General features: G+C 44.5%; 1 protein-coding gene across 1 annotated transcript in view; it reads left to right on the forward strand.

Moving 5' to 3' along the window:
• Nucleotides 1-14,234, forward strand: part of ELP3 (elongator acetyltransferase complex subunit 3) — an 80,740-nt gene that overhangs the window by 3,269 nt on the left and 63,237 nt on the right. The window contains exons 3-8 of the mRNA XM_041480853.1: nucleotides 124-223; nucleotides 3,823-3,961; nucleotides 5,281-5,351; nucleotides 7,034-7,097; nucleotides 8,200-8,268; nucleotides 8,937-9,091. Coding sequence (XP_041336787.1) covers nucleotides 124-223; nucleotides 3,823-3,961; nucleotides 5,281-5,351; nucleotides 7,034-7,097; nucleotides 8,200-8,268; nucleotides 8,937-9,091 — 598 coding nt within the window. The remainder of the gene's footprint in view (nucleotides 1-123; nucleotides 224-3,822; nucleotides 3,962-5,280; nucleotides 5,352-7,033; nucleotides 7,098-8,199; nucleotides 8,269-8,936; nucleotides 9,092-14,234) is intronic.

Here is a 14,234-nt window from a genome sequence, read left to right on the forward strand (position 1 = left end):
TGGACTCCGTGCTCTTTGCAGCCTGAGCGATTCCAACCCAGCCATTCCAGGAATTTCAGGCTGGGCTGTGACGAGCAGGAAAATCTCTGATTTTCCCCCGTTTTTTCCCCGTTGCCGGCGCAGGGGAGCTGAGCCAGGCCGAGCTGATGGTGATGACCATCGCTGACATCATAAAGCAGCTCCTGGAGGCTCACGAGCAGGGAAGGGACGTGGATCTCAACAAGTGAGTGCCTCATTTTCACACCCTGTTCTGGTAATAAACCCACCAAGATCGGTAAATTCTGGGCTGAGTCTCAAGTGGGTGGGATTTTCTGAAAAACTCCAAGAAACTTTCATTGCCTTTTTTACCCCCCCATTCCTCACTAGTCCCAAATCCACCTGGGGAAGGAGACATTAATATAGAAATAACATTAAATCAGATTTTTTTAGCAATTTTGTTTGCAGAAACTTGTTTGTTCTTCACATTTGTGGAGCAAGAAAACCTGAATTTGTTCTTTACAGAAACATTTCCCTTCTTTATTTATCTGGAATAAGAAACCCTACATTTGGTATTTATAGAACTTTTTTTCTCCTTTATTTATGTGGAGGAAGAAATCCTGAATTTGTTATTTACAGGAATTCTTCCTCATTTATTTATGTGGAGAAAAAAATCATTTGAATTTGTTGTTTACAGAAATTTTTTCCTCCTCTATTTGAGTGAGAAATCCTGAATTTGTTATTTATAGGAATTTCTTTCTGCTTTATTTATGTGGAGTAAGAAATCCTGAATTTGTTGTTTACATGAATTTCTTTCTCTTAATTTATTTAAGTGGAGTAAGAAAACATGAATTTGATGATTACAGAAATTCCTTCATCCTTTATTTAAGTGGAGCAACAAAACTTGATTTTATTGTTTATGTGAATTTCTTCCTCTTAATTTAAGTGGAGTAAGAAAAGCTGAATTTTTGTTTACAGAAACTTTTTCCTTCTCTATTTATGTGAAATAAGAAACCCCAATTTTGGTATTTATAGAATTTTTTTCCTGCTTTATTTATTGGGAGTAATAAAACCTGAATTTATTGTTTGCATGAATTTCTTCCTCTTTATTTATTTACATGGAGGAAGAAATCCTGAATTTGTTCTTTATAGAAATTTCTTCCTCCTTTATTTATTGGGAGTAATAAAACTTGAATTTGTTCCTTACAAAAATTCCTTCTTCCTTTGTTTATGTAAAGCAAGAAAACCTGAATTTTCCTCACTTTTTCCACTTTATTGACATAATTATAAACTTTTTCCTGGAAATTCCTGCCTTGGAGGTGAGCTCAGCTCCAGGCTGGATGTGTAGGGTTAAACACATGAATTAATCACCACCAGGAATAAAACATCAATCCAGAATTATCCCTGAAAATGGATCAGCAGGAGCCTTTCCTGCACAAAATCAGGATGAAACCAAATTTAGGGGGAAAACACAGAAAACAAAAACCATGGGCAGCTGTGAGTTGATTTTTGGTGTTCCCACACCCCCTGCAGCTCATTGTGTTTCATCCTTCTGCCTGGAGAGCAGAACTGCCAGAATCTCTGTGGCAGAGATGAAAAGGAGAGCAGGTTTTGATGATTTTGCTGTTTTTTGGTGATTTTGGGTGTTTTTGATTTGAATATCAAAACCTCAGCCAGGCACAGGCAGCTGTGAGGTCATTTTTGGTTTTTCCACACCCCCTGCAGCTGGTTGTGTTTAGTATTTCTGCCTGGAGGAGCCTGTCTGGATCTCTGTGTGGCACAGAGGGAAAGGAGGGCAGGTTTTGGGTGTTTTTTGGTGGTTTTGGGTGTTTCTGGTTGAAGACCCAACCCTCAGCCAGGGAGGGGCGGCTCTGAGTTGATTTTTGGTGTTTCCACACCCCCTGCAGCTGGTTGTGTTTAGTATTTCTGCCTGGAGGAGCCTGTCTGGATCTCTGTGTGGCACAGAGGGAAAGGAGGGCAGGTTTTGGGTGTTTTTTGGTGGTTTTGGGTGTTTCTGGTTGAAGACCCAACCCTCAGCCAGGGAGGGGCGGCTCTGAGTTGATTTTTGGTGTTTCCACACCCCCTGCAGCTGGTTGTGTTTAGTATTTCTGCCTGGAGGAGCCTGTCTGGATCTCTGTGTGGCACAGAGGGAAAGGAGGGCAGGTTTTGGGTGTTTTTTGGTGGTTTTGGGTGTTTCTGGTTGAAGACCCAACCCTCAGCCAGGGAGGGGCGGCTCTGAGTTGATTTTTGGTGTTTCCACACCCCCTGCAGCTGGTTGTGTTTAGTATTTCTGCCTGGAGGAGCCTGTCTGGATCTCTGTGTGGCACAGAGGGAAAGGAGGGCAGGTTTTGGGTGTTTTTTGGTGGTTTTGGGTGTTTCTGGTTGAAGACCCAACCCTCAGCCAGGGAGGGGCGGCTCTGAGTTGATTTTTGGTGTTTCCACACCCCCTGCAGCTGGTTGTGTTTAGTATTTCTGCCTGGAGGAGCCTGTCTGGATCTCTGTGTGGCACAGAGGGAAAGGAGGGCAGGTTTTGGGTGTTTTTTGGTGGTTTTGGGTGTTTCTGGTTGAAGACCCAACCCTCAGCCAGGGAGGGGCGGCTCTGAGTTGATTTTTGGTGTTTCCACACCCCCTGCAGCTGGTTGTGTTTAGTATTTCTGCCTGGAGGAGCCTGTCTGGATCTCTGTGTGGCACAGAGGGAAAGGAGGGCAGGTTTTGGGTGTTTTTTGGTGGTTTTGGGTGTTTCTGGTTGAAGACCCAACCCTCAGCCAGGGAGGGGCGGCTCTGAGTTGATTTTTGGTGTTTCCACACCCCCTGCAGCTGGTTGTGTTTAGTATTTCTGCCTGGAGGAGCCTGTCTGGATCTCTGTGTGGCACAGAGGGAAAGGAGGGCAGGTTTTGGGTGTTTTTTGGTGGTTTTGGGTGTTTCTGGTTGAAGACCCAACCCTCAGCCAGGGAGGGGCGGCTCTGAGTTGATTTTTGGTGTTTCCACACCCCCTGCAGCTGGTTGTGTTTAGTATTTCTGCCTGGAGGAGCCTGTCTGGATCTCTGTGTGGCACAGAGGGAAAGGAGGGCAGGTTTTGGGTGTTTTTTGGTGGTTTTGGGTGTTTCTGGTTGAAGACCCAACCCTCAGCCAGGGAGGGGCGGCTCTGAGTTGATTTTTGGTGTTTCCACACCCCCTGCAGCTGGTTGTGTTTAGTATTTCTGCCTGGAGGAGCCTGTCTGGATCTCTGTGTGGCACAGAGGGAAAGGAGGGCAGGTTTTGGGTGTTTTTTGGTGGTTTTGGGTGTTTCTGGTTGAAGACCCAACCCTCAGCCAGGGAGGGGCGGCTCTGAGTTGATTTTTGGTGTTTCCACACCCCCTGCAGCTGGTTGTGTTTAGTATTTCTGCCTGGAGGAGCCTGTCTGGATCTCTGTGTGGCACAGAGGGAAAGGAGGGCAGGTTTTGGGTGTTTTTTGGTGGTTTTGGGTGTTTCTGGTTGAAGACCCAACCCTCAGCCAGGGAGGGGCGGCTCTGAGTTGATTTTTGGTGTTTCCACACCCCCTGCAGCTGGTTGTGTTTAGTATTTCTGCCTGGAGGAGCCTGTCTGGATCTCTGTGTGGCACAGAGGGAAAGGAGGGCAGGTTTTGGGTGTTTTTTGGTGGTTTTGGGTGTTTCTGGTTGAAGACCCAACCCTCAGCCAGGTACAGGCAGCTCTGAGTTGATTTTTGGTGTTTCCACACACCCTGCAGCTGGTTGTGTTTAATTCTTCTGCCTGGAGAGCAGAACTGGGGGATCCTGCCAGCATCTGTGGGAGGAAAGGAGGACAGGTTTTGATGATTTTGGTGATTTTGGGCGTTTCTGGTTGCAGGCTGAAGACCAAAACCTCGGCCAGGTACGGGCTGTCGGCGCAGCCGCGCCTCGTCGACATCATCGCGGCCGTGCCGCCGCAGTTCCGGAAGGTTCTGCTGCCGAAGCTCAAGGCCAAGCCCATCAGGACGGCCAGTGGGGTGAGACAAAAGGATTTCCCCTCCTTCCCCCACACCCTCCCTGCTCCCAGCCCAAAATTTGGGTTTAATCCCCACCCAAAACCAGTGGCGGCGTTGCCTTTTGCACAGGGAGAAATTTGGGGGTTTTCCTGTGGTTGCTGCATCCCTGGAAGTGTCCAAGGAAAGGCTGGAGCACCCTGGGATAGGGGAGGGTGTTGGGATTGGGATTTAAGGTTCTTCCAATCCAAAATATCCTGAGATTCCCTGAGGATAAAGGTGGATTGTGTCCACGTCACTTCGGATCTTTTCAGCAGAGCAGTTAATTCAATTTACTGTAAATCACCTAAATCTCCATATCAGACCCCAGTTTATACTGAAACCACCTAATTCTTCATATAGACCCCAGTTTATTCTGAAACAAACTGATTTTTCTTATCAGACCCCAATTTATACTGAAACCACCTAATTCTTCCTATCAGACTCCAGTTTATACTGAAACTACCTAAATATCCATGTCAGACCCCAGTTTATACTGAAATCACTCAATTCTCCATATCAGACCCCAGTTTATACTGAAACCACCTAAACCTCCATATCAGACCTCAATTTGTACTGAAACCACCTAAATCTCCATATCAGACCCCAAATTTATACTGAGACCACCTAAATCTCCATATCAGACCTCAATTTATACTGAAACCACTCAATTCTTTATATCAGACCAAATTCTTTATATCAGACCCCAGTTTATACTGAAACCACCTAATTCTTCATATAGACCCCAGTTTATTCTGAAACAAACTGATTTTTCTTATCAGACCCCAATTTCTACTGAAACCACCTGATTTTTTGTATCAGACCTAATTCTTTGTATCAGACCCCAATTTATTCTGGAGTCACCCAGTTCTCCATATCAGACTCCAGTTTATTCTGAAATCACCTAAATCTCCATATCAGACCCCAATTTGTACTGAAACCACCAAATTTTTTATATCAGACCACTATTTATATTGAAACCACCTCATTTTTCTTGTCAGACCTCAATTTATACTGAAACCACTCAATTACAATTCTCCATATCAGACCCCACATAATTTGTTCATTAATATATTATTTCTTTCTATTATGAAACCTGAGAACATTAAATAACATTTAATATGCTTCATTAAGCATTCCCTTTTCATGCTGGCTTCGTTGTCCCCTTCAAGCCTTAACCCACAGCTATTTTAGCACAAAACATCCCCAAAACACCACCAGAGAAGCCCCCATCCCCCACAACCCTGCAAGAAACTCTTGAATTTTGGTAATTTTGGGGCTAATTGCTGCAATTTCCCTGGCAGATTGCCGTGGTGGCCGTGATGTGCAAACCCCACCGGTGCCCCCACATCAACTTCACGGGCAACATCTGTGTGTGAGTATGGGGGAGAGGCCAGATGTGCCAGATGTGCTCCAGCCTTGGGGACACCTCTGTCCTCCAGGGAAGGGTTTGGGGCACCAGGGGATCATCCTGGACAAAAGGAGGCTCCAGAGGGGATTTTTTCCTCTCTGGAATCTCCAGGTGGGGTTGGAGGGAACAGCCTCTCCCCATTTTTTTAGCTGTTAATACCTCTGGAATTTTATTCATTCCCTTTTGTCTGCAGTGATATCTCCCTAAATTTTTTTGTATTTCCAAAATCTTTCCTCCCTGTTGTCTGGAGAAAGTTTAACAGCAGTTTGGGACTGAATCATCGTGGTTGGTTTTAACCAAAAATGATGAGAGGGAACAACCTCGAGTTGCACCAGGGGAGGTTCGGGTTGGATTTTGGGAACAATTCCTGCCTGGAAAAGGTTTCCCATCCCTGGAGGGATTCCAGATCCCTGTGGATGTGGCACTTGGGGATGGCTGGGCTGGATGCTCTCAGAGGTCTTTTCCATCTTTTCTGGGATCCCATCAGCCAAAATTTCCTTTTTCCAGCATTCCTGGATAACCCCAGTGCTGCAGGAGCAGCCACACCACACCAAAATCTGCTTTTTTTCACCTGTTCCTCAAGACAGAAAATCTCCTCCTTTCATGACCCAAACCCACCCTTCCATATTCCCTTCCCACCTCTGTGATTATTAATTTATTATTTTATTAATTAATTTATATTAATTTTCTTGGGCTTCCAGCTGTCAAAATCTCCTGGAATCAGCTCAGTTTTATTCAAATCAAAGAACAAGAGCTTGGCTTATCTTGAATTCTCTTCCTCATTTTGACTCCATTCCCTCGAAATCTGATTTTGGCCATGCTTTTCCCATATTTTCATTTATTTCCAAGCATTCCCTGCCATGAATCCATGAAATTTTCCAGGTAATTCCATGTCTAAAACAGCATGGGCAGCACAAACTCTTTGCCAACAAATTAATGTGGGCATGGTGATTTAATAATTAATTTATAATTAATTTTATAACGATGCTGGATGACTCGGGGTGAGCTGGAAGTGAGGAAATAAATAATTATCAGGGAATAAAATATCAATTATCCCAAACAGGGCTGATTGGTGGAGGTGGGATCTGCTCCATCAGGAGAATTCCCTGGATGCTCCCTCACCTTTTCTGCTGCAGTTGAAGGAGTCTGGAGTATTTTGTTTATTTTGTTTTTTAAACAACACATCCCTAAGCTCAGGAAAAAAAAAAAAAAAAACAAAAAACACAACTGAGCTTTCTCAATATCGAAATATTAAAATTCCCTAAATTTCTGAAAAAGTGGATGGGTGATATTTCAATTTTACATCTCTCCATGCCAAAAAAAAAATCATGTTCTGCATGGAATAAAGTGATGCTCTTGAGAGAATCATGGAAAACATTCAAATTGTGAAATTATTTTTTTAAAAATCAATTAATCTGCTTGTAGCTGTTGCCCCAAAACTTTATGGCTGCTCCCTAAAATAATGGAATATCCCAGGAATATTTGCATGGATTTTGCTTCCAGAAAGTCTCACTGGGTTGTTTCAGGTCTGAGTTGGTTTGGGACATCCCATTCTCATTAAAATGAATTCAAATTAATTAAATTTTAATATAAATATCAAATTATTGGAAATTTTCAGAGTCTAATTCCTGTTTTTTACCCTGCAGGTACTGCCCAGGGGGGCCTGACTCTGATTTTGAATATTCCACCCAGTCCTACACAGGATATGAGGTAATGAATTCTTTATTTTTCCCTTTTTTTATTTTTTTTTTTGTTATTCCAACATTCCTTAAGCCTGGCTTTGGTTTAGTCTGGGCTTTATTTCTGCAGCTCACTCGTGTTGCAAGAATAAAACAAAAAATAAATACAAAGATCAAACCAATAAAACCAAATTCAGTTTTCATAAACTTCAGAGTTTAGGAGTGAAATTCTTAATTACAGTAATTACTGATGAGTTAAAATTTTAAAAATTGTGTAAGAAGGATCTTGAAACACAGAGATATGGAGAGGTTCCTACAGGATTAAAAAAAAGTTTAAATTTTGGTTAAAAAACCTCATTTTTAGCTGTTGATGCCTCTGAAATTAAATTAATTCCCTTTTATCTGCAGTGATAAATTGAAATTTTTTGTATTTCCAAACTGTTTCCTCCCTGTTGTCTGGAGAAAGTTTAACAGCAGTTTGGGACTGAATTATTGTGACTGGTTTGAACCAAAAATCTCAAAACTGTGGTAGGGATGTGAAGTAGGAAAATGAGATAAAATCCATTGTTAATTAGGTGAAAATTCCTTTTAAAATAGGAATTTTGTCCGTTCTACCTCAGTGATTTAAATAGGAAAAAAATGAGAAATACCAAGTGAATCCAGGCTACAAAAGGGGCTTGAAAATCCCCTGAAAATATTATTAATGGGCTTCCATCAGCTGGTGGTAGAAAAAAAGAGTTTTTATGGATTTTAATTGAAGGAATAAGTTTAATTTAGGAATATTTGAAACCCAGGCTGGGTGTAGAGGACGCCGCCTGAGTAATTTGTAAAAACACTTTGTGGTTTTTGTAACACTTTTGTGACTCACTGCAGAGGTTTTTTAGCTTGGAGAACACTAAAAATGGAATAATTTTGGTGGGTTTAGGTCACGTTGCCATCTCAGGGTAAAAATGTCGTATTTTTAAAAGGATTTGAGGAGCCAAATCCGTATTTACATTTTTACAGAGCTTTGGTTTGTGGGTTTGGAGGCTTTGGGTCCATCAGGATTTGAAGTTTTCAGCATTTTGGTTTTTTACACTGTTCTTTTTGGGGAGGAAAAAGTCTCTAAAATGAATTTTTTGGTGTTTTTTCAGCCAACATCCATGAGGGCCATCCGGGCTCGCTACGATCCCTACCTCCAGACGAGGCACAGAGTGGAGCAGGTACATTTTTCCTTGGGTTTGAGATGCAAAAAAAAGAGAATTATTTCAATTTCTTGGACTGGTGGGCTGCAAAAATGAAATTAAATTAATACATTAATTAAACTTATGCATTTTCAGTTGTCCAACTCTCATTTCCATTTAAAAAATGGTGAGTTTTGAACCTGTCCTAAGATCTCTGCTGTGCAATAATTTAATAGTGATTCCAAAATTGCTTTATTTGGGGTTTTTTTTGGTGTGAAAAGTTTCTCAGTCCTGTTTTTTGATCAGTTTCCTCTTTATCTCCAAATCCATGGGAAAATTCTCCATGAATTCAGTGTTTTCTCCCTCAAGATTTTGAGGAGAGTTTGTTCTACATGGATTAAAGGAGATTCAAGGAATTTTTTTTTGCCTTTTTGGATCAATTTAGGTCGTTTCAAACTGCAACCTGTAACTCAAATAATTATAATTTTTCAGAATGACACTGTGTTCAATCCCTGCACTGAGTTCTTACAGCTAAAAAATGACTTTTGAGGGTTTTTTTACAAAGGAAAGTGATGATAAAAAACCTATACAAACCCATAAAACAACCAAAAAACGAAACGCGGCTTAAGAAAATCAGGAATCACAGAGAAACCTCGTGGATAAATCCCCAACTGATGGTTTTTCCCGTGATATTTTTAATTTTTCAGCTGAAGCAGCTGGGCCATAGCGTGGACAAAGTGGAATTTATCGTGATGGGTGGGACCTTCATGGCTCTGCCTGAGGATTACAGGGATTATTTCATCAGGAACCTGCACGACGCCTTGTCGGGCCACACTTCCAACAACGTGGCAGAGGCCGTCAGGTGAGGAATCATTTCAGTTTATTCTTTGAAAACCATGAGCAAAATCTTATTTGTTTTTTTATTAAAGGTGTGTTTTTGGGCACTGAGTGTTTCCAGCTCTGCAGAGCAGCGCCAGGCAGACCCCCGGAAGCGCAGGAAAAGCCAAACTTTTCCCCTGATTTTTTTTGGCATTCCAGGCAGCTCTGTCACGCCTCATCACCCTGATTTGGGCTTGTGACGAATGCCACGGCCACGGGATTTATTCTTTATTTATTCTTTATTTATTGCCTGCAGCTGGGGAGGGGGAGCTGCTCCTGCCTGGGACGTCAGGAATGACTCAGCCCCGAGAGCGTCAGCGCTCCCGGCCCCTTCCAGCCCCAAACCAGCTCCTTGGGTGTCACATCCTCGTGGTCTCGTTCAGAAACCACAGCCTGATCCATCCAGGGGCAGGAGATTCTGAATTTTCAGTGCTTGGTGGGCAAAAAAAAAAAAAAAAAAAGAGGTTTGGTGTTTTGGAGTTGTTAAATGAGCGAGCGTCCCTTGGCTGGGTTGGGTTTGCTGCAGTGTCGTTGGGGGTTTTTATTTGTGACATTTTCCACCCCAAGAGGAGTGATTTTAGAGCTGTCACCTCCGACAGAAGTGATTTTAGGGCTTTTGCCTCCAACAGAAGCGATTTTAGAGCTGTCACCTCCAACAGAAGCGATTTTAGAACCAGTCCTTTGTATCTGAAAGCTGCGACTTAATTCGGTTTTTCCTCTGGAGGGCACCAAACACTTCAGCTACTTTTATTTGCCTTTTTTTTTTTTTTTTTTCCCCTCCCACCTCTCGTCGCTCAAAGACCAAACAAAAAAGCACCCTGCTGCTCTTTCCAAGTGGGTTTTATCGAGATAAAATAGCAAACAAGTTGAGCAAAGAGTTTCTGAAGGACACAGCTCCTCGGGGAGGGAGGGTGGTGCTTGCAGATTGTCCATTCAAATTACTGCTGTGATTCACGGTGTGGGAAGTCCATTTTTTTTTTTTTTGCTGCAGGTGTCTTAGCTGATTTTATTGGGCCTAAAATAATTTTTCAAGCTGCCTGGCCTTTGCTCTGCAGATAATAAGGGAACTATTTCTGCCACAGCAATTTTAAAGCCAAAGTCAAAGTGGAGTCAGAGTGGCACAGATGGAGCAGGGTGACAAAAATCCTGCCCTGGCAGCGTGTGGGTTCCTCAGCAGATAAATAAAGGTTTATATTTTTAACACAAAACTCACTCTAAGTGCTTGGTAAATGGAGTTCTGTGGGAGTTACTCGAGTTGCATTTCCTAGGTGCTGGAGAGGTGGAGAAAATGGGGCTGGGGATGAATCAGAGCTTTTGCTTTTTGTGCTCCTGGAGCTCGGCTGTTGCACTGTGTCACTGCAGCGTTGGTTGGGATGGTCAGTGACACTTGAGCTGAACAGCCAGGGTTGAATTGATTTCTTTTTGTGGCCAGGATTCAGCTCCTTCAGCACTTCCAGCAGAGGCTGGGAGGAGTTCAGAGAGAGTTTTCCCTGTTGTGTGCTGTGGGCACTGCACTCAGCAGAGCCCTGGGATCTGAATGGAGTTCTGGAGGTTTTATTTCTTGGGCAAATCTTAATTAAGTTCAGATTTTGTGCAGAGATTGCTTCATGTGGGAAAGGCCCTTCAGCCAGGTGGCTGCTGTTTGCCAGGGCCTTGCTGATGGCAGCAGCTCCCAAATCTCCTCCCTGCTGGCATCCTGGACAATCCTGGATTCTGGTGGGTCACAAACCTGCCTGGATGGAAACACAGGAGTGTGGAGGAGCAGAGAACAGGCAGCAAGGGAAAAACCCACTAAATTACAGATAAAACTGAAGGGAGATGCTGGCAGTGGCCACACGACCTGCTCTGGGGATTTGTGGGATGGTCAGAAACTTTGTTGGAAAACCTCCAGCTGCAGGGGCTGTTGTGAGGGTTTTTGGCACCACTGTCATGACTGAGGAGTTCTGAGAGCGTTTTCCCTGCTGTGTGCTGTGGGCACTGCACTCAGCAGAGCCCTGGGATCTGAGTGGGATTCTGGAGGTTTTATTTATTGGGCAAATCTTAATTTAAGTTCAGATTTGTGCAGAGATTGCTTCATGTGGGAAAGGCCCTTCAGCCCGGAGAGAATCACAGAATCGTGGCATGGTTTGGGTTGGAAGGGACCTTAGTTCATCCCTGCCACTGACAGGGACATTCCACTCTCCCAGCTTGCTCCAAACCCCAATTTTCCCCCTTTTTACCCAGTAATTTCTGGTTTTTGTCCCAACCCCGTGCCCTGCTGTGGCGCTGACAGCGACGTGCTGACCCGACCTGAGGGATCATCAATCTGGCACCCTCCTGCCGACGTAATTTTCAATTTTCTCCTTGTGATGCTTCATCTCCATCAGCCCTCTGAGGCTCCTGGTGCCAGCTAATCTGATAAAAAGGATGTGATTCCGTGCAGTTCCCAGCACAGCCAAAGCCTGTCATGGTGGTGGATCCTGTCCCTCACTGGGACAGCGTAAAGAAATGATCCCTCAAACTAGTTTGGCCCTTGGATTTCACCTGAAATCCCCTGAAATTCTGGTTTTCTTGCAGATAAATGTGTGAAGTCATTGACCAAAAGTGTGGGTTTTGCAAAGATAAACAGGGAAACTTCCAGGCTTTTTCTGTTGAGAGCGGAGGAAGGCAATGAATTCCCTGGGTTTTAATATTTCTGCAGCACCTCCTCCCTTTTGGGGTAATAAACGCTTGTTTACACCCTTCAGACAGAAATCTTTGCTCGAGGTGCTTGGGTTTGCTTGAAAAATAGGGTTTGCTTGAGAAATAGGTTGGCCGAGGAGTGGGTGAAGAATTGCAGAGCCAGGGGGGATCTTTGTTTTTGTGTGCTGAGAGGACTGAGAAGTTTTTAATTTTTCTCACTGAGAGCACCACTGAAGAATTTCTGGACCCTTCTGGGTGCCTGTCAAGCCGGGCTGTGGGCTCGCTGATAAGCTTCCCTTCCTTAGGGGCAGGTTTGCAATTATTAAAGATTTCACAATCGCCAAAGAATCGCTGCAGGATGGATTTTTCTCCCCCTGGAGAAACTCATCTTTGCCCGGGAGCTGCTCCCATCAAGACCCGAGTGTTGAGTTGATTGCGGCTGCTTTTGCTCTTTGCTGAGGACAATCAGAGCCGGAGAAAGGTGTAAAATGCACATGCAAATGAGAATTGCTGCTCCTCTCACCTGACCCGTGAGTCATGAGGGGTGCTGGGCTTATTGAGCTGCCACCACCGTGAGTCACCGCAGCAGCTGGAGCTGACTCCTAATGAGGGAACAGACCCGAGCAGAGCTTTGGGAAGAGCAGGGAAATCAGGGATCTGCATCCCTGCAGGCCTGGGACTGCACCAGCAGCTCTGGCTTCTCCTCCTGAGCCGGCTGGGAGAGCTCGCCTGGGGAACAGAGGGATCCAGGGAGAGCTCAGAGCCTCAAGGGGCTCCAGGAGAGCTGGAGAGGAACCTGGGACACGGGATGGAGGGACAGGACACAGGGAATGGCTGCACACTGGGAAAAGAGAGATTTGGGAAGCAGTTCCTGGCTGTGGCCCTTGAATAGCATTCCCTGAGATATGGTTGTGTTCAAGGGTGCCAGGACGAGGGAAGAGATGAGAATCTTGACTCCATGTTTCAGAAGGCTGATTTATTACATTATGATATTATGTTAATTAAATGCTACACTAAAACTATACTAAAAAGAATAGAGAGAAAGGATCCATCAGTGGAAAGGAATGAATAACAAAAGCTGGTGACTCTCAGAGAGTCCAACATCTTTGATGATGAACCAGTCCAAGATGCACCTGTTGGTAACCCATCTCCAGACCACATTCCACAGCCTGGGAATCATCATCAGATAGTTATTGTTTACATTTCTTTAATGAGGCTTCTCAGCTAGAACAGGAGAAAAATCCTGGCAAAGGATTTTCATAAAGATATCATGGTGACACAGAGAAGCTGTGGCTGCCCCTGGATCCCTGGAAGTGTCCAAGGCCAGGCAGGAGCTGCCTGATCTCATGGAAGGTGCCTGCAGCTGGTTGGAATTGGATCATCTTGAAGATCCCCTCCCACCCAAACCTTTCCATGGTTTTCATGATTTCTGTGATTTCAGTATCTTAAGAGACACGGAAATACTTTATAATTTTTAATTTTTTGTTTCAAGAGTGTGCTGGGTTGCCTGATGTTTGATAAGGCTGCATGTGACAGAGTGAGGAGATAACCCACGCTCTGCAGCTCAAGTCTCTCCTGCACCTGACATTCCTGAGACAACTTCCAGGAGCCGAGCAGGCTCAATTATCCCCATGACAGGTCCACAACTGGGCCACCAGTCCCTTAAAAAGCTCATTTTCCATATGGAATCCCAGAACTCTTGAGGGGCTATTGCTGCCTTTGATTCCTGGTGGAGCAGCTCCCAACTCCACCTTTTCCACCTTTTTCTTGGATTTCCATCGAGTGCCTGTGCCAGGAGTCCTTTTGTGTTCCAGCATTATCTGTGTCCTCCCTGGAGCAGGCAGCAGTTATCCACAATTATCCTGGTGGGGAGGGAAGTTTCCTCCAGCCATCCCAAAAGCCGGATTGATTTTTTTGGGAACAGGACAAATCTGAGCTCTGCTGAAAGAGAAGACACAGAGGTTGTAAATAATCAGAGTTTAGGACCTCTTAATCCATTGAGGGAAAAAAAACCCCAAACCCTGGCAGTTCCTGCAGTGCTTGGTTTGGGATGTGGAGCTCCAGATTCCTTTTTAAATCCCAGCTGGAAATCTGTCCTGGAGAGGCCAGATCACAGCGAGCCGTGCCAAACGTGCTTGGTGTGATTATCAGAGGAAGGGATTTGTGGAAAGATCCTTGTGTAGGAAAGGAAAAACTTGGAGGATGACAGAACAGAGAATTTCTGGAGTCTGGAGATCCTCAAATCCCACCTGGATGTGATCCTGTGCCGCCTGCTCAAGGCTGGGTGGTCTCCAGAGACCTCTCCGAGCCCAACCATTCTCAAATTCCCCCCTTAATTTTGGATATTTCAGCCATTCTTGTGATGGAAGCTGCAGCTGCTCCAAGAAATCCTGGTGGCTGCAGGCAGAGGGCAGGACTAGGTGGGAGATTGGGAAGGAATTCTTGGCTGTGAGGGTGGGGTGGCC

This window comes from Pyrgilauda ruficollis, unplaced genomic scaffold (genome assembly GCF_017590135.1).
Source record: "Pyrgilauda ruficollis isolate IOZ18807 unplaced genomic scaffold, ASM1759013v1 scaffold54, whole genome shotgun sequence".
In the NCBI taxonomy this organism is placed as follows: Eukaryota; Metazoa; Chordata; class Aves; order Passeriformes; family Passeridae; genus Pyrgilauda; species Pyrgilauda ruficollis.